Genomic DNA, 20,669 nt, shown 5'->3' with positions numbered 1-20,669 from the left:
GAGGAGTCTGCAAAAAACTTAAGTAGCAAACAGGATGGCGGTTCCTCAAAAAACTAAAAACGGAACTACCATATGACTGAACAATTCCATTCCTGGGTATACATCCAAAAAATACCCAAAACACTAATTCAGAAAGATACATGTGCCCTCAGTGTTCATAGCAGCATTATTTATAATTGCCAAGGTATGAAGTCACCTAAGTGTCCATCAATGGATGGATGGATAAAGAGGATTGGAGACACATACACAGCACACACATGTCTACAATGGAATGCTCAGCCATAAAAAAGGACGAAATTTTGCCACTTGCAGCAGGCATTATGCTAAGTGAAATAAGTCAGAAAGAGAAAGAAAAAGACTGCATGATAGCTCTTACATTTGGAATCTGAAAAATGCAAATACAACAAACTAGTGATTATAAGAAAAAAGAAGCAGACTCACAGATGCAGAGAACAAACTAGTGGTCACTGGTGAGGAGAGGCAAGCCAGGAGGGGCCATAAAGGAGCAGGTGATTAAGAGAAACAAACTGGTAGGTATAAAATAAGCTCCCAGGATGTATTATACAACATGGGGAGCAGAGCAAACATTTTATAGTAACTATAAATGGAGTATTTAAAGTGATGGGAATATCAGACCATCTTACCTGTCTCCTGAGAAACCTGTATGAGGCTCAAGAAACAACAGTCAGAACCCTGTACAGAACAGGATTGAGAAACGAGTACGACAAGGCTGTTTGTTATGACCCTCTTTATTTAACTTATATGCTGAGCACAGCATGAGACATAAGAAATGCCAGGCTGGATGAGTTACAAGCTGGAATCAAGATTGGTGGGAAAAACCTCAACAACCTCAGATATGTGGATGATACCACTCTAATGCAGAAAGTGAAGCGGAACTAAAGAACCTCTTGATGAAGGTGAAGGAGGAGAGTGAAAAAGCCAGCTTAAAACTAAATATTAAAAAAACTAAGATCATGGCATCTGGTCCCATCACTTCATGGCAAAGCTAAGGGGAAAATTGGAAGCAGCGACAGATTCCCTCTTCTTGGGCTCTAATGTCACTGCAGATGGTGACTGCAGCCACGAGATAAGAACAACTGCTTCTTGGCAGGAAAGCTATGACAAAGCTACAAAGTGTGTTGAGAAGCAAAGACATCACTTTGCCAACGTAGGTCCATATAGTCAATGTTATGGTTTTCCCAGTGGTCACGTAAGGTTGTGAGAGCAGGACCGTAAAGAAGGCGGAGTGCCAAAGAATTGATGCCCTTGAACTGTGGTGCTGGAGAAGACTCTTGAGAGTCCCCTGGACAGCAAGGAGATCAAACCAGTCAATCTTAAAGGAAATCAACCCTGAATACTCACTGGAAGAATTGATGTTGAAGCTGAAGCTCCAATATTTTGGTCACCTGATGCAGAGAGCTGACTCACTGGAAAAGACCCTGATGCTGGAAAAGATTGAGGGCAGAAGGAGAAGAGGGCATCAGAGGATAAGATGTTTGGGTGGCATCACTGATGCAATGGACATGTACTTGGGCAAACTTTGGGAGATGGTGAGGGACAGGGAGGCCTGGCATGCTGCTGCCCATGGGGTTGTGAAGAGTCAGACTAAGTGACTTAACAACAATAAATAACAACAACAATAAATAGAGTAGGGGCTTTAAAAATTATGAATCACTATATTGTACCCATGTAACTTATACAATATTGTACATCAGTTGTACTTCAATTTAAAAAAACTTCAGTGGAATACTTAGAGCCAGTGAAAAGAAAGCTATGTCCAGTCTGCTAGTCACTAGCCCCTTGTGGCTATTTCAATTTTGTTGCTGTTGCTCAGTCACTAAGTCATGTCTGGCTCTTTGTGACCCCATGGGCTGCAGTGCACTAGGCTTCCCTGTCCTCCACTTTCTTCTTTTAGAGTTTGCTCAAACTCATGTCCATTGAGTCAGTGATGCCATCCAACCATCTCATCCTCTGTCGTCCCCTTCTCCTTCTGCCCTCAATCTTTCCCAGCATCAGGGTCTTTTCCAATGAGTCAGTTCTTTGCATCAGGTGTCCAAAGTATTGCAGTTTCAGCTTCAGCATCAGTCCTTCCAATGAACACCTGGGACTGATCTCCTTTAGGATGGACTGGTTGGATCTCCTTGCAGTCCAAGGGACTCTCAAGAGTCTTCTCCAACACCACAGTTCAAAGCCTCCATTCTTTTGTGCTCAGCTTCCTTTATAGTCTACTTGGATTCAAATTGCGAGTTCACGCTTTCAGGGACTCTGTGCCTTGGTGTATTCACTTGCTAGGGCTGCCACAACAAAGTATCACGCACTGGGTGGCTTAGAAAACAGAAATGTATTTCCCCATAGTTCTGGAGGCTAGAAATCCAGGATCAAGGTGTGGACAGAGTTGGTCCCTCCTGATGCTCTCTCGTCACCTCACATACAGTTGTCCTCGTCCCATGTTTTCATGTGGTCTTCCTTCTGTGTCTATGTCCTAATCTCCTCCTCTTATAGGAACACCAGCCACGTGGGGTTAGGACTCACCCTAAAGACTTGATTTTACCTTATCCACTCTTCAAACTTCCTATCTCCAAATAATACCCCACATTCTGAGGGTCTAGGGGTTAAGACTTCAACTCTTGAATTTGGAGGGACATCATTCAGCTCATAACACTTGATCTCTTCATCTGTAAAATAGGATGACAGTAAAGAACACCTATTTTGTAGAACCACTGTACACGTTCTATTACTAAGTAATTCCTTAACACACGGAAGTCCCTAAAACAATGCCTGGCACATAAGAGACACATAGCAGCGCTGCGTATCACTTTCCTTGTAGATTACATTGAAGTGCATGACACTGGAGTTTCTCAGTAACAGCTTCTGTGCTACGTGTAAAGAGGGAGAGCTTTAGAAGTGCTGGGGAGATTGCTTTGTGATGGAGGAATGGACTCGAATCATCAACTAAGCTTTTCTTGATTGTGCAAGGTACAGGGCTGGGCTAGGAGATGAATACAACCTCTAAGTCTACACACTGTCACAGGCTGATGAAGGGAGCAAAGCCTTCCAGAAGTGCCTGCTACACAGCACATGTGGGGGAAACTTGATAAATATCTATGTGCCCAGCACATGAAATGGTGTCCAAGACCACTGACTGCTTCACTTCAAGCTCTAAAATAGGTGGGCACTAGGCTTCACTGGGCTTACCAGGTGGCACTGGTGGTACAGGAGGTGTAAGAGATGTGAGTTCAATCCCTGGGTTGGAAAGATCCCTTGGAGGAGGGCATGGCAACCCACTCACATATTTTTGCCTGGAGAATGCCATGGACAGAGGAGACCGGCAGACTGCAGTCCGTAGAGCTGCAGAGTTGGACACGACTGAAGTGACTCAGCACGCACATACACAGGCTTCACTACTGCATCTTCAGTACCTTGAACAGTGGGTTTAATTTGCGAGAAAGGGTACCCATTACTACCCCTATTAGCCCGAGCAGGTTGTTTCACCTCTTGATGCCTCAGTTTGCTCATCTGTGAAATAGGGATAATAAGATACTGACCTCCTAGAGTTGCTTTGTGGCAGCTGAGATATTACAAGAGCTGTGCTTATAACAGTGAGTCTGGCACATGCTATGTACCCGAGGAATGTTAGCTATCATAATTTACAATTCTGGGATGTTGGTTTTTCTATTTGAAACCAGGAAATCCTCAGGAGGAGGCAACTCTCCTTACCTATTCTCAAGCCAAATCCTGCCCTCGCCTGCTTCCATCACAGAGACAAACATGGCCAGGATGGAGAACTCGGAAAGGTGGGCCCAGCCTATGTTCTTTCTCAATTCATAGCTTCCTCATGGAGGCCCTATTCCTCTGCTAGCATATTTTCAACACACCCACCTCTCACCATAAATAGAACTTTTTGGCTGTATAAGAAAATTGAAAGATTTTTTTTTTTTTGTCATTTTGCTTTTGCAAATTTTTGGCCATGAGTAATTTATTTAATTTACGGTTGGCTATGATTTCTCACCAGTCTTGGTGCCTACTTGGGAGATCTTGTGCAGCGAGAAAACTCCAACCTACAGACTGTTATCAGATGTAATGAAATTTTTATGACTACTAAATTCAACAGTTAATGAAGTTGACATAATGGTGCATTTTACATTTAATTTAATATTTACTGATTTCAGTGTTGTGGTTTTCTTCTTTGTATCATGGAGCTAATAACACTTCCAGGCCTAAAACTTTTTGCAGGACCCTGAAAACTGCGGAGGCGTGATGCCAACAGCAGATTATGCCTAAAGGGTCAAACTGCCCAGAGGGGGACCCCAAGCTTAGAGAGACTGCAGGCAGGCTTCTTAAGCGACAAACATTCAGAACAGGATTGAGTGGAGGGTGCAGCTGTTTGTCGGGTGAATGGCCCTCCCCTGGATGTTTTTTTCCAACTGAACCTGACTTCAGAGGATCCAACCCTGGGAAATTCCCTGGTGGACCAGTGCTTTGGATTCTAGACTTTCACTATGAGAGCTCAGGTTCAATCCATGGTCGGGAAACTAACATCCCCACAAGTTGCATGGCCAAAAAAGAAAAACAAACAAAACACAGAGTAGCTCGCCCTTTCCACGACTTTGTAAAGGACACTGGAGGGTTCTAGAAGCAAAGCTGTGACTCAGGGGCTCCTCTCTCCTGGCAGTACCATCAGCAATCCCTGCCTACCACTTCCCCGGGTGTTTCATTCCTTATATTGCCTAAAACTCTTGCCCATTTGTGAGGAGATTGGTAACAGCTTGGACGGTGGCTGCAGACACAACTTGAATTTGAATTCTTGCTCTGCTACTTACTGAAGGGTGGCTTTGCACACGCTCAACTTTTCTGGCATTTCATCATCTGCAAATGGATGGAAACACTTTGAAGGGGGAGAGATTCAAAGAGAGACATCCATGAATGTTCTCAGCACAGTGCCTGGCACATGGTTGCAACCTCCATAAAATATACTTTGCTAAGTTGGGTTTGACTCTTTGTGACCCCATCGGTTGCAACATGCCAGGCTCCTCTGTCCTCCACTATCTCCCAGAGTTTGCTCAAATCATGCCCATTGAATTTGATGCTATCCAACCATCTTATCCTCTGTCATCCCCTTCTCCTACTGCCTTCAATCTTTCCCAGCATCAGGGTCTTTTCCAGTGAGTTGGCTCTTCACGTCAGGTGGCCAAAGGATTGGGGTTTCAGCTTCAGCAACAGTCCTTCCAATGAATAGGACTGATTGCTTGATTTCCTTTAGGACTGACTGCTTTGATCTCCTTGCAGTCCAAAGGACTCTCAAGAGTCTTTTCAGCACCACAATTCAAAGCATCAATTCTTCAACGCTCAACCTTCTTTTTGGACCAACTCACCTCATTAAGAGGTTTTTTTAGTTCCTCTTCATTTTCTGCCATGGGAGTGATATCATCTATTATTGTTGTTATTAGCTATTAATGTAAAAATGGCAGCCAATGAGATCTCCATTCAAAGTGAGGGGAGGAAGGCCATAGTTTGTGGAGCAAAAGAATATATCTTGTCAGCAGCGGCCCATAAAATGATAACAGACAGGATCAGCATACAATTGGCCTCTCACTTCTGCTTTGGCCTGCCTGCTAGACTCCTGTCCTGACAGGATCCCTAAGAATCCCTGGCAAGGCCCTGTATGGGCTCCTTCTCAACGAGAAGCTTGGGGTTCTGCCCTGCCACCCCTAACTTCCAGGCCTGGACACTGACCGGTAGGCACTCATTTAAGATTCATACTAGTTTACTGCTGAGATGATTTGAGGCAGTGTTCAGATTAAAAAGTAAAAATCACAGCATCAAAGAAGAAAACGAGGACTGACTCCATCTAAAGAAAGCAGAAAAGAGTTGCCGCTTTCGGGTCCCTGAACTGGCCAGAATGCATGGAGCTAACAAGGTAATAAAACTGGTGTCCCTATTTGTCAGCTAAAGCAAAAATGGAAACACGTCGGAAGGCAGAGTTTTTATTTTCTGACAGCAGAAAATACACATCTTCATCTGCAGAGACAAAGTGTTTCCTGGAAATAACCCCAAGCATGAATTTATCATGAGTCCTTGTATAAAGGACACTGAGTGGCATAGTGGGCGATATATTCAATTCTGTTTTCATAAAGACAGAAATGCCATTAAGTTGGTCAGTTTCTCACATCAGGGTTCTCTGAAGACAGAGAGCATAACATTAAATCATAAGTCAGAGAAGGCATTGCTTTAAGGAATTCACATAATGGAGTCTAGAGAGATACCTTTGGGTCCATTCCATAAACATTACTGAGCACCTACTCATCCATCCATCCATCCATCCATCCAAGATCTACTGAATGCCCACCATGTACCAAGCACTCTGAAGGGCATTGGTAAAGATGGCTTGTAAGAGCTGACGCCTGGAGTGAGTTTTGAAGGACAAATAGGAGAATGCCAGACATAGAAGGCAGAGGGAGCAGGGTGCATAAAGGCCTAGAGGGAAGGGAGAGAGAAAGTGTCACTCATTTCAGGACTGCAAGGGCCTCAGAATGGCTGGAGCGAGTGTGGTGGGCGCAGAGCAGGGAGACAGGAGGCACAGGATGAGGGCAGGCAGGGGCAGGTAGGGAAGGTCTGGCAGAGAGCTTGGGTTTCACTCTGCAGGCCCTGGAGAAACATCCGGGGAAGGCAGGAAAGCTGTGAAATCAGGTTAGTGTTTTAAAAGATAACCAATGGAAAAGAGAAGGTATGTTGAGTGGGACAAGAGAGGAGTTGGAGGCACCTATTGGGAGGCTGCTCTAAGAAATCTGGAAGAGAGAAGGTGGGGGCCTGGCTAGGACCTGGGAGACTTTAAGGAGGCAGAATTTAGAGGGCTTGGGAGCTGTCTGGACGTGGGGCCTGAGTGAGAGGGGAGTCCAGCGTGATCCCCCGGGTTTCTGGCTCAGGAACTGGGTGGATGTCGACGCTGGGAGCGAGCAGAGGGGCAGGGTGTGGGGTGGGGTTAAAAGTGGGTGAGTTCGGTTGTGAGCAGGCTGAGGCAGAGCCTCCTGCAGAGAAGACCAGACACTCCACAGGCACTAAGACTCAGGAGACCTCCAGGAGAAGATTTCTACCAAAAGGAACTCCTCGTCCACTGCTGCTGCTGCTGCTAAGTCGCTTCAGTTGTGCCCGACTCTGTGCGACCCCATAGACAGCAGCCCACTAGGCTCCCCCGTCCCTGGGATCCTCCAGGCAAGAACACTGGAGTGGGTTGCCATTTCCTTCTCCAATGCATAAAAGTGAAAAGTGAAAGTGAAGTTGTTCAGTCGTGCCCGACTCTTAGCGACCCCATGGACTGCAGCCCACCAGGCTCCTCCGCCCATGGGATTTTCCAGGCAAGAGTGCTAGAGTGGGGTGCCACTGCCTTCACTAGGGTGTGGCAAATGAGAAAGTCATCAAGCCATCAAGTACAGAGAGACTGGGGGGTTGCAGGACAGAGGTCTCCTCCCACCCTCTCCCCAACACCCTGGATGGCTGTGAACAAGCAGATTCTTCACATGACACATCTTCCTCCCCACAACTGCCCACACTGCTTTCTTTCTGGAAGGTGCCACTTCTCACCCTCTCCCCAGGCTGAGCTAGAAGCCCTTCTCTTTTCTGTAACATGCTGCAGTTCTCCCAGAGTCATTATGCTTTCTGTTTAACTCTTTTCTTAATAAACTATCCATCCCTTGAGGGCAAGGACCACTGGTGATGTCTTATCCTGCTTTATTTTTGTTTACTCCACACCTAGCACTGGGGCCCGGCATGCAGATTAACGTCTGTGGCTGGCACAAGTGAAGGGAAGAGTGAGGAGTAAGCAAATGATTGCAGATGATACTACAGCAAAAACATGGTGGAGTGTATGAGGTTGTTGCTAGCTGCTGTAATACACTGCAAGATTTTGTTGGCTTTTTGCTGTTCAAGGTCAGTTCCCACCTAACAGTCCAATTCAGATGTCCCGAAATGGTGGATGACTTTCCTCTCCATGGTTTGGGATCCAGATTTCCCCCATCTCATGGTTCTGCCATCCCCTAGATACCTCCAGATGCCCCGGGTCCAGCCAGCAAATGGAATAAGGGTTGGAGGATTTTATGGGAGAAGCCTTGAAGTCACACACACACACATACACACACACACACACACACAACTTCTGCTTAAATTCCTTGGACTAGAACCTTGTCTTATGACTGCACTCAACTGCAAAGGGGACTAGAAAATGTAGTCCTGGCTGAGCAGCCACTTTTCAGTGATAATTCAGCACTACTGCCATTTTTGGCCAGATGATCCTTTGGGGTGGAGGGAAGCATTCCTGGGTGGTGGATGTTTAGCATCATCTCTACCCCCTAGAGGCCATCATCTCTACCCTGTAGCATCCTCCAGTGGTTACAACCAAAAATGTCTGCAGACACTGTCCAGTGACCCCTGAGGGCCAGGAGAACCAGGGTGATTGCCCTATATCATGGAACGGGAGGCATTCCGTTTGGATGTTCTGCTAGCTGACCATGCAGCAAGGGTCTTCTAAGTAAGCAGAGGGTGTGTGTTTGTTGGTGGGGGTGGGTGCTAGTTAGGAGAAGCTACCTGAAGGAGGTGACACTTGAGCTGAGTGACTGGGAACCGTCTATTCTGCACAGTGAGACAAGGAACGGTATTGCAGTCAGGAAGCAGCTTGAGTGAAAGTCTGGGGGCTATGATAAGGTAGCTGATGGGAGGGACTTCAAGTAGAGATGAGAGCCTAGCATAGCTCCTCTCCTGTGGATTATGGCCTCTGACAAGCAGAGGGAACTTGGACTGATTTTGCCACTAACTCAAGTTCTGTCCCTTTCTTTGTTTCACTGTGGATTTTCTGCGAGAAATGCCAAGATTCGGTGGCCCCAGCATTTGCTAGAACTGGAGGGATGGCCCAGACTATGAGCCCTTTTCACATTTCCCTCCTAGTTGCAAGGGGTCCACAGCCTCCCCCAAGTTTGTTCTGGGCTCTTTCTTCCTGAACCCTGTCACCTCTCCTTGGGAAGCTGTCATCTCTACGGTGACAACTTTACTCTTGGGAAATACTAGCTTCTGTGTGAGTGTGCTACTCACTGAAAAATTCCCACCCTCCGCTCAGACCTCAAACATTTCCTCTGAGCTGGTCTTGGCTCTGCAGCCCATCTGCCATCCTGCCTCCCCCTCAGCCTCCGTTTCTGCCTTCATTACCACGACATCCATTTGCCTGCTCGTTTTCTGTCTTTTGGCTTTAGAAGGGTCTTTTATCCTCTTCTTGGTCAGAATGAAACTTGCAGGGCATCAAGGGTGCAGCCCCTATACTTGAGTCAGGCTGAGTTCTCCAGAGCCGGGCCTTGTTTTCTTTCTGAAACAAACCCTGATCTTATCCGGGAACGAGACTTATCTTGATGAGTCACCACACACACTGGGCTTTTTTTTGTGCTATCTGATGTTGTGGAGAGACCCTGACCCATGGCTGCCTCTGGCTCCTGGAGAGACTGGAAGGGGTGGGCAGGGAGCCAGCCCTAGGGGCTGGGCTGAGTCACATTCTCAGGCTAGAAGGAGTTAGCTCTTGGACCCCACCTCTTATCATCTCTTGGACCCCTGCCTCTCCCTTGGACTTCAGATGTTCCCAGGGTCCCCATCTTTGGTCTTCAGAGGCATCCACCTTTGCAGACTCCTTCTTGATAAAGCAGTCCATGCAACCTAATGGACCTCTCTTTAAATATATTTTCTGACTGTTTTGCATTCCTTTTCTCTCTTTCCTCCACCTGAACAGTCCTCCCCTCCTGTGATGTGCTGAACTGTGTCCCTTCCTACGTCGAAACTGTAACCCCCAGGACCTCAGAATGTGACTCTATTTGGAGACAGGGCTTTAAAGAGGTGATTAAGTTAAAACTAAATCTATAAGGCGGGGCCTAACCCAGTATGACTGCTGTCCTTGTAAGAAGAAGAAATTTGGACACAGACATGTGCAGAGGGCTTCCCAGGTGGCTTCCCTGAGGCTTCCCGGGTGGTGCTAGTGGTAAAGAATCTGCCTGCCAATGCAGGAGACATAAGAAATGTGGGTTCGATCCCTAGGTCGGGAAGATCCCCTGGAAGAGGGCATGGCAACCCACTCCAGTATTCTTGCCTGGAAACTCCCATGGAGGAGCGTTGCGGGCACCAGTTCACGGAGTCGCACAGAGTCAGACACGACTGAAGCGACTTAGCACGCACACATGTACAGTGGGAAGATACTATAAAGATGTAGGGGAAAGACAGCTGTCTACGAGTTGAGGAGAGAGGACTCAGAAGAAGCCAACCTTGTCAACACCTTGATCTCTGACTTCTAGCCTCCAGAACTTTGAGACAATACATTTCTGTTGTTCCGGCCACACTGTGCGCAGTCCTTTATGATGGCAGCAGCCCTAGCAAACGAATTCACCTTGTGCTTCCCCCTGCCTAAGAACTCCAGTCTCCTCACCATCCCCTGCGACACGCTGCAGGATCCGGTTCTGGCTTCATCCTCCCCTCACCTCTGTGAATAACAGGTGTCCCTGCTCTTCACCTTGACCCAGACCCAGTCTCCTTCCCCGGTTCCCCTCCCTGTTCAGGGCCTTGCCCTTCCCTTTCCCAACTCTTTGCATGGCTATTTGCCTAATTTCCAAAGCCATCTTGAAGGTCACCACCTCAGAGAGGCCTTCCCAGACCATCTATCTATTAAGGTATACCCTGTGTATTCTTTTTCACAGCAACTATGACCTTTTTAAAAATAGCATATTTAATTAGTAACTTTATATATAATTGTTTATTTATCACTGTCTTCATCAAGCCTGGGATAGTTTACTCTTGTGTATACAGCACAGTCTGGCATGGAATGACACACAATTAATATCTGTTGAGGAAATCAATCTTTACCTTGTCCAAGTCTCTATCCAGGCCTCGGGGTTCAGCCCAAATCCTACTTCCCTCCTTAAATTAGCCTTATGATCCCTTAAGTCCAAGAAAAGCTTATTGTCTTTTGTTACTATCTGTAACCTGGAATGTGACTTTTCCATCCTGGCAATCAACACGGCCCCCACTGTATGGGCTGGTGGGGGGTTTCTATCTCTGCCCCACATCTTCCCAGGCAGGACCACACACTGTGCATCTCTGCATTGCCCACAGTACAGGCTGGCACAGGGCCCAGAGCTCAGGAGGCCTCAGGAAATGTGTGTGGACGCAGATAGATCAGAGAGAGGGAGGAATGGCAGAGGAAGTCGGGAGCTGGGCGGGTGTCAGGGATTAAAAGGGTGCTCCTGCCCCCAGCGAGGAGGATGGCAAGTGTCCCGTTGCCAAGGAGGCTTCTGGGGTAAACATCAGCTGTGGGTTGCAGCAGAGTTCTGGGGCTGAAAAGGGGGTGGGGGAAGCCTACTGGCCTGGAGCCCCAGAATTGTAGAACAGCCCAGACTCTTTCCTGACCAGCTGCGGGATGCCGGGTGGATTCTGCCAGCCTCTATATTTTTTTGGAAGCGGACTCCTCCCGCAGGGGAGGAGAAGGCCCAAGTTTAGGAACCAGGGCTCCCCCCCCCTTCCCCACCGCACCCCAGGGAAGAGCCCACCAGCAGAACCCCCACTTAGGGCCCAGCCAGTCCCTCCCTTCTCTCCAGCGCTGGCGCAGGCTGGAAGGCCAAAGCTTGGCTGGTTGAGTTGAGCCCTCTCTTTGGGGGGCTGGGCCTGGACAATGGGAAGCGACAAGCCCCCCCCCCCCCCCCCCCCCGCCCCGCCGCTCCCGGGACATAAAGCAGGCCTTTCACTGTGGAGTTCGGTCGGTTCTTGGCACCCAGCGAGGCGGCGTCTGGAGGGGCGAGAAAGCCAGCGCATTTAGGGGGTGGGGACGGGGCCCTGCGATTCTGAGGACGCTCACCGGACCTGGGCCCTTGGGGCTGGCTCCCCAGCTGCGGGATGAGCTCATACTGGAAGCCGGAACGACGCAGGGTGGAGGAGGGAGCCGAGCATCGAGGGAGCTGGGAGGTCGTGGCTCTGGGGAGCAAGTTTTGCGTGGGGGACAAGGGCCAGCATCCACTCCTCCGGCCCTGCCGGCCGCTTTCCCTACTCGGCTCGTCAGCCCCGAAGCCCTTTCCACGTTCTTTCCCGGGGAATTCCCACCGGCCGCGGGCCACGGACGCCCGGGCTCGCAGATGCTAGAGCTCAGGCTAGCCACCCCTTAGAGCTAGCGCAGCCTCTCCCGGGGGCCTCGGGCAAAGCAGGTGGGTGCCCAGCAGCTAGTGCCTTTTCACCTGGCCCGCCGGCGGGGGCCTCGTCCCCAGGCTCTGCCCTCCCTGGTCCCCCGCCCCCACCCCCCACTCCCAAGCCACCAGCGTCTGTTCCCTTTCGCTGAGAGTTTGGCGTAGACAGCAAAGGAGCCATCGTGACTGACGGAGGAGCCTCGGAGAGACGAGACGGAGACGGCGATGGAGTGGGGGTGGGGGATGGGGTGGGGACCGGCGCTGAGCCCTTGGGGCCTGGCGGCCGCGGCGGCGGAGAGGACGTGGGGAGGGGCTCACGCCATTGGGAGAAGCTCGTCTGGTCTGGGGCCAAGGCCGGGAGGGGGAGGGTAAGAACGAGAAGAAGCCGGGTCCTGTTATTTAATTTGAGGATAAATTGTACAAGTAACTCTTGCACCGTCTTTCTACCAAGCTCACCTGCAACCCCCCACCCCCACCCCACCCCCACCCCAGCAGACAAACTCAGTCTTCCCTCCAGCCCGAGATTTTTGCCTTAGGGTAAGGGAAGGACCGTAGGGAGCCGAACCCGCGGGTTCGCCCACCCCCGCCCCCGCCCCATCCGCCCCCCAATTCTTAATCTTGGGTCTATGTACACACACCCTTCTCCTGGGATGGGTAGCAGGCTGCTGCCAATGGGGCTGCTAAGCATCGCCCCCCGCCCCAGATTTCAAGTTCAAAGCCGCCACCCAAGATCAGCTCGTGAGAGCTGTGACTTGGGGAACTGCATCCTTCTTTGGTTACCTTTTCCCAGACAGTATTCTAATTTCCAAACGTGAAAGAGGCGCGCGTGTGTGTGTGTGTGTGTGTGTGTGCGCGCGCGCTCGCGCCAGTGTGTGAGTGCCTGTGTGTCAGTATCACCGTGTGTGTGCGCGCGTGTGTGTATGGCGGGGGGGGGGGGGGTGTATTAATGGGTGATCTTATAAATGGAGACGAAAGAACTGAACTTAAAAGAAACTGGTCAATTGTAAAACAAACAGGAATAAACAACCCTTTAGATGTAATTTGTGGTTTGTCTGGAGGTGGAGGTGGCGCTGAAGAGGAACACCCACCCCCCAATATTTTCTTATTTGCTGCGCCTCCACCCCCAGCATTTGGAGCGGCGGAGAAGCGGCTCCGGAGTGATTAATCCGGGGATAATTCACCCCCACCCCCCCGCCCCCCGGCGCGAACCCCGCGAAGCGGGATTGGAGCGAGTCATTTCCGAGAGCGCAGCGCGCCTCTCCCCGGCCGGGCGGACACTTGGTTCATTCCAGCCGCAGAAGCTCAGGGCTCCCTCGTACCGGGATTTTTTCCGAGCAGAAAAAAAAAGCTCCAGAGCTCTCCTGACCTCCTTTCTCCTCGGCGGCGAGCGGAGCCTCTCCCTCGGCGCTGCCGGCCGCGCCATGCCGCGCTCGCGGGGACTAGAGCTGGGGCGCTGCGGCTGCCCCGCGGGGAGGGCTCGCGCCGAAGCCGAGATTTCGGCGCTCGTGCCGGGCGCCGGGAGCCGCTGGGGCCGCCAGCCGCCGCCGCCGCCGCTGCTGACGCCGCCGCCTCTGCTGCTGCTGCTGGGCTGGGGGCTGCTCAGCGTCTCGGCCGCCGCGGGTAAGTCCGGCCACCCGAGCACCCCACCCGAGCCCTGAGCCCACCCATCCCCGACCCGGTCCCTGTCCCTTCCTCCGCCCTCTCCTTAACCTCCCGCCCCCCTCAACGCCCAACCTCCTGCTCAGCCTCGCCTCGGTCGCCCCCCGTTCACCCCCATTCTCAGCGGTCCTCCGCGCTACCCTCACCCTCCCTGCTATCCCCAAGCCCAGCCGCAACTTGACCGGATCCGGCCGGTGTGGGGGGCCTTGGGAGACAGACATCCCCGCCCGGCGTTGCGGGGCACCCGGACCGTGGCTTCAGTTTCTTCAGCCTCCCAGCCCCCAAGGCGCCAGGCTTTTCCCCGATAAACTTTCCTGGAGCCCTCCCCGCCTCCCAATCCTGGTTGGCACACCCGTCCTGGGGGGCTGGAGAGGAACGGCGCGCCCCCTCCCCATTCGCGCGTCTGCAGGGTCTGCCCTTCCCTGCCCCCGCCCATTTTCTCGCCACGGAAGCCCGCGCCCCCGCCGAAGCCGCCCGGAGACTGCGGCCGCCTCCCCCCTTCCCCAAGTGTCCCCCCTTGCTCCGCGCTCTGCGCTGGGAGCGGGGGGTCAGGTGGGCGGGGGTCCCGAGCACGCCGAGCCGGAGGACTCAGGTGGGGGCTAGAGGGTGCTGAGAGACGGGCCGGCGGTGGCGGGGGCTGTGCCCGGGGGCGGGGGAGGGAGTGTCGCCGCCAGGCTCCGCGCCGCCACCTTCCCCGCGGTTCCCACTCCGCGCCAAAGTGCCCTTTCCCGCGCCCTGCTGCAGCCCAGTGCCGGGGCTGCGGCAGCGGCGGCGCGGGCGGCGGGACCTGCTCCTGGCGTCCGAGTCGGGGAGGGCGACCGACCTGGCGGGCGCGGCGAGTCCCCGAACTTCGCCGATATCTGGCTGAGGCTTGCGGACCGGGAAGGCAAGCGGACCTTCGAGAGAACCCAGTCCCCAGTGAGGATCACTAGCCTCAACTAATGCCATCCCACTTTCCCCCCCTGCTCCCCTCTGAGGCTCAGCTCTAGCCACAGCCTAGAAAGTTCTGCGTCCCCGGGTGGGGACGGGTCCAACCGGCGATGCCTGGGACCTCATTTTCATTTAGCCAGGAGGCTGACACCCACAGTGTGTGTGTGTGGCGGGCGGGGAGGGGTGTGTGTGGGGGGACCGGTAACACCTGCTGCCCAGGCTTTGACGGAGGGCCCCTACGGCCTGGAGCCGTGTTGGTTTTCTATTTATTTATTTTTTAAACCACCGATTGAACCTTTGAAAGCTTGGCTTCGGCCATCCGAACCTCCAGATTCTTCTCCCTTTTTGGAAAGTGCGACCCTTCCCCGGGGAGCTCTCTGGTCCACGCTGGGCTCCAGCATCTGGTGAGCCGGTCTCCGCAGACCGTGTCGCCAGCTCCTTAGCACGGAATGATAGGGTTGCTGGTGAGGAAGGGCGCCCGGAGCCAGCCCTAGCTCTCCCATCCCTACTTGACCGGACTTTGTCAGTTCCTCCGAAGAGTCATAGCCGCCGACACCCAGAGAGGGGCGCCCGCGGCGCGCGCGCCTAGGAGCTCAGCCCTCGTGCACACCCACACCCGCTGGGTGGCTGCGCGGTTCACTACGACGCCGCTGGTCACCCAGACTTGCCACATGAGCGGTGGGGCTATGGCTGGGTTGCTACCTGGCTCTCAGGCCTCTCAGAAGTGTGACCAGGTGCAGCCCCGGCTCTGGCTTGGCAGACCTGAGATGACCCTTCATACGATCCAGCTGTTTTTCCAGCTAGATTTGTCCCTGCCCTTTGGGCATGCCATGCCCCTAGGGAAAGAAGAAGGCCAACTCACCGGAGCTTGCACCCTTGGGCTGTGCTGGAGAACTGTTGGCGTGCAGCTCTTGGGTCGCCAGAGAAGCTGGGGGTGGGGGTGTTGAGTGGCTTGGGGGAGGGGATGCTTGCTCTCTGGCCTGCCTGCTCTGGCCTCCCCTGCTTCCAAATGCATTTCTTTTTAAACCCTTCCCGCATTCAGATGTGCTGCTGGCCTTGCGCGCAGCAGAGATTTGGAAACGGACTCGGTGACAAATGATGGCAGGATTTGGCACATTAGAGGGAAGCACATTTATTTTGTGTTCTCGTCACACTGTTGACTTTAAAAGACGCTCAGGACTGGGCTCTCTCCCTTCCTTGGCCCAGTGATGACTGGATAGAATGAGGATGGGATTTGAAAGGGGGAACCTCCTTATCTGCCTTTAACTGCCCTGACCCTTTCAGCCATGCCCCCACACTTAGCCCACCCCCAGCCTCCCTAGAGACCCTCCAACCCTTGTCCTCTCTCTCCCTCTAATAGATCAGTCACTCTCCTGCCTTGTGTTTCCCCTGAACAATTTAACTGAAAACAGGCCAACCTGGCTTCTTGGTCCTGTTGACCTTTCAGCTCCCGTCCCATCTTTCTGATTTACAAGTCAGCTCTCTTAGAATCGGTCTTGAGCTCACTTTCTGTGCCACTGTTCACTCCCTGCTGTCTGGCTTCTGTCCCCAGGACTGGATTTCTCTAGGAAAGATCACCGCCGACCACTCTAATTGCCAAACCCATCAACTTTTCCTTTCTCTTCCTTTACCTCTCTGTGACTGTGAACTCTGGATTACTCCTTTGAAAATTTCCCTTCCTTGGGCTTCTGGGACACCGTGCTTGGCTGGTTTTCCTCCTACCTCTTGGCTGTTCCTTCCCAGTTTCTAATAGTAGCACTTATGCCCCTCCTGAAAATCTGGCTTCCTGCGGTGTTCCATTTCTTATGCTTTTCCTCATTTCCTCTCACTCCTCCCTGGGTGAGCTCATCCAGGCCCATTTCTTCCTCTGCCACACTCTGAAGCTTCCAGACAGATTTGCCCTGCCAAGATGCTTCTCCCGATATATGTCTGTTGGCTTCCGAGCCCACGGAAGCTCTGGATCTAGACAGCCTGCATATCCGGCTGACTCTTGGACATCTTCACCTGGATGTTTCTCTTCCAAAGGAAACTCATTAGCTCTGCACCCAAACTCCAGTATCCCCCATGGAGGCTGCTGGTACCTGTAGCCTCCCAGTTACCCAGCCAGGAACCTTAGGATCATCCTCAAATCCATCCTTATCCATCACTTTCTGTCAGTTTCATTTCTCTCAATTGTTCTCAAACCCAGCTACTTTTCTCTGGATTAAGCAGCTCTGAGCACTGAAAAGGCTGTTATGCTTCCCATTTCCTTAATAAGTAATTTAAAATAAAGGCAATGTTAAACCGTAAATATGAGACATGCCTACAAAGTTCTGATTTTTCCCGTGCTAACCACTTCATTGCTTTGAAAGAAATCAAACATCGTTATTAAAAAAAAAAAACAGAATTTTCCCTGCTTTGCCTCTTAAAAACTGGAGCGCTGGCCATCCCCATGGAATCATATTCAAAGTAGTTATTCATCTGCCTCTTGTGGGGAACTGTGAGCTCCCTGAGGGCAGGGCCAGTGCTTTATTTCTCCTGGCATCGCCAGCACCCAGCTCAGGACCTGGCATAGAACTGGTGCTTGATAGATGGTTGTTAAATTGGCTGATGATTTTTAAAAATATTTCTTTTGTGCACAGTTTTCTAGGGTCTGATAAGGCTAAATCAAGAGTTTTAGGGATCAAAGAAGCCAGCTGGTTTGCAGAGGTGATGAGATGACAAAGACCTGTTCTGCAGTTGCTTTCCCTCCAGAACCAATGTCAGAGATTGATAAGATGGCTCCTTAGGTTCTAGAACCAACACAAGGACATGCCCTGAGCATATACCCTGCCCACCCCGCCCAGGAAAGGCAGTGATGTATAGGTTTGAAATTCCATGTGTGATTAAGCTGTGGGTTTATGGTTTAAAAAATAAGCTGACCATAGCAGAGAGAGTTGACCGTATCTTGGGCTGGTGACAGTGTCGTTTTGTTCAAGGTGACCATTGTTTAAGGAGATGTGGAATGGCATTAGAGAACTGGATTGCCAGAGCTTGGACACTGCAAGGTTTGGGTGTGTCTAGAAGAGTCCAGCAGGTGGCTTCAGAGACATCATCTCGCCTCAGGCATCTCACCTGCCTCTGTTTTATCATCGTTGTCATACCATCAGGATTAAGGGACGCTGAGGGCTCAGCAGAGCCAGCTGTTCCTTGCTAGAGAAGTAGCTGAGACTCAGACCTCCCCAAGGTTCAGGCTGCCCACCTGCAAAAGGGCCAAGTTATCACTGCATTGTGGAAGGGATTAGAAAAACCAGAGATGAAACAGACTCAGCATATACATATCCATTGTGCCCATGGCGTGGAAGATGGGCCTGGAACAAGAACACCGAGGACAAAAGACTCTGCTAGGAAGTCTGTATTCTCCTCCACTCACCCTGCTCAGAAAATTTTCTGGGTACCCAGGGGAGTGACGCTAACAGCCAGGGTCCGCTGAGTCCTGATGGCAACCCAAGCACTTGCGTGTATTAACTCGACCCTCACAGCAACCCAGTGAGGCTGGCAATATCATTCTCCCTCTATTATCCATGAAGAAATAGGTTCAGAGAGGACACATAACTTACGCACATAACCAGTCAACCAGGGATTGAACACAGGTCTGCCTGATCCAGAATCCTTCACTGGCAACCACGCTGTTATCTGGGGTCTAAGGAGAAATGTTACAACCCAGGAAGCCTTCCACACAGGTGGCCTGTCTTTGTCCTGCCTTTCCGTCTGGGCTTGTGCATCAGTGATGTTCTGCTGCTTTGGCACTTGAGGCCCGGATCCCAAACTTCCAGCCTCTCAAGCAGCTGTGGTCCGTCCATCTCCCTCACAGCTCCTTGGGGATGACTGCAAAGTCATCCTTGATTTGCTTCTAGTCCCAGAGTTCAGTTCCTTTCAATTGAACTCTGCTGTGAGCTCTCACAGCTCCCCAGGTTGTAAAACCCTTCGTATCGTAAAACTCATCAGGACATATTGGAATTTCCTGTTTAATGAGACAATGTCCGCCTTTATTCCCTAAGGCTCTGTGAACACACAGCACAGAGCAGACAGTCAACACTTGTTGAAAGGATCAGAGGCAGGCTCTCTAGAGCCCAAGTTTCTCTCGTTCTCTCTGACTGCACTCTTGGACTTTTCCAAGGCAAGGGGCTTGGAGGAGTGGGAAGCATTGAAGGTGTATCCCTGTGTGGGAGATAGCGCTAGGTCCTTCTGCATATTACTAATAATAACTCTCTTTTACTGAGTGCTGGCTAAGTGCTTTACAGACATTACTATTCAATTCTCACAACAATTTAGGTGCTATAATATCATGTTTGAAGAGGCTGAGACTCAGAAATTAAGCAATTTGGCCAAGGTTATAGAGCAGATAGGAGAGGAAGCAAGACTGAACCTCAGAGCCAACTTGACTCTAGGACTCATTCTTTTAATTCATGGAAAGATCTGTCACAGTGCGGGACCTGTGGTTAGCACTCGGTGTTTCATATGTTAGATGCTGCCACTACTGCTGCTGCTGCTACTACTGTCTTTGGGCTTTCTGCACCAGCCTCTTAGAATTGTGAGAAACAGGTCTGATTCTGTACCACTCTAAGATGCCGTTAGATGCATCAGCAAGAGTCTTTCTTCTTGTTCCTCCCACTGAAAGCACGCTCATTAGAACCTGGCTTTCTTGTCCGTCCATCAGCCCAGGTCATCATATCTCTTCCTGTGCCGTATTGTGCTTAGTCGCTCAGTGGTGTCTAACTCTTTGCCACCCCTAGAGGACTGAATGGAGAAGGCAGTGGCACCCCACTCCAGTACTTTTGCCTGGAAAATCCCATGGACTGAGAAGCCTGGTAGGCTGCAGTCCATGGGGTCGTAAAAGTCGGACACGACTGAGCGACTTCACTTTCACTTTTCACTTTCCATGTGTTGGAGAAGGAAATGGCAACCCACTCCAGTGTTCTTGCCTGGAGAATCCCAGGGACAGAGGAGCCTGGTGAGCTGCCGTCTATGGGGTCGCACAGAGTCCAACGCGACTGAAGCGACTTAGCAGCAGCAGCAGAGGGCTGAAAAGGGAAGGCTCTCTAGCGCCTCCTAGAGGTTGGAGCGCATCACTGACATTGCCTTCCTTTGGTTTCCCTCTTCGTGGTGTGCATGCTGTCTCGCTTCAGTCCTATCCAACTCTTTGTGACCCTATGGACTATAGCCCATCAGGCTCCTGTGTCCATGGGGATTCTCCAGGCAACAGTACTGAAGTGGGTCGCCAGGCTCTCCTCCAGGGCATCTTCCCACCCAGGAATGAACCCATGTCTCTTAATATCTCCAGCATTGGCAGGCGGTTTCTTTACAACTGTGGAAAATTCTGAAAGAGATGGGAATACCAGACCACCTAACCTGCCTCTTGAGAAATCTGTATACAGGTCAGGAAGCAACAGTTAGAACTGGACATGGAACAACAGACTGGTTCCAAATAGGAAAAGGAGCACGTCAAGGCTGTATATTGTCACCCTGCTTATTTAACTTATATGCAGAGTACATCATGAGAAACGCTGGACTGGAAGAAGCACAGGCTGGAATCAAGATTGCCGGGAGAAATATCAATAACCTCAGATATGCAGATGACACCACCCTTATGGCAGAAAGTGAAGAGGAGCTAAAAAGCCTCTTGATGAAAGTGAAAGAGGAGAGTGAAAAAGTTGGCTTAAAGCTCAACATTCAGAAAACGAAGATCATGGCATCTGGTCCCATCACTTCATGGGAAATAGATGGGGAAACAGTAGAAACAGTGGCAGACTTTATTTTTGGGGGCTCCAAAATCACTGCAGATGGTGACTGCAGCCATGAAATTAAAAGACGCTTACTCCTTGGAAGAAAAGTTATGACCAACCTAGATAGTATATTCAAAAGCAGAGA

The 20,669-nt window shown here is 51.1% G+C and overlaps 1 protein-coding gene across 1 annotated transcript in view; it reads left to right on the top strand.

The window, feature by feature from the left end:
* The first annotated feature begins 13,612 nt into the window (after nt 1-13,612).
* Nucleotides 13,613-20,669, top strand: part of CSMD2 (CUB and Sushi multiple domains 2) — a 682,283-nt gene continuing 675,226 nt past the window's right edge. Inside the window, exon 1 of the mRNA XM_069545242.1 lies at nt 13,613-13,811. Within this exon, the coding sequence (XP_069401343.1) occupies nt 13,613-13,811 (199 nt within the window). The remainder of the gene's footprint in view (nt 13,812-20,669) is intronic.

Source organism: Ovis canadensis, chromosome 1 (assembly GCF_042477335.2).
Source record: "Ovis canadensis isolate MfBH-ARS-UI-01 breed Bighorn chromosome 1, ARS-UI_OviCan_v2, whole genome shotgun sequence".
Classification (NCBI taxonomy): domain Eukaryota; kingdom Metazoa; phylum Chordata; class Mammalia; order Artiodactyla; family Bovidae; genus Ovis; species Ovis canadensis.
Note: the sequence above shows the minus strand (reverse complement) of the source record. Positions and strands in the feature narration are given on the sequence as shown.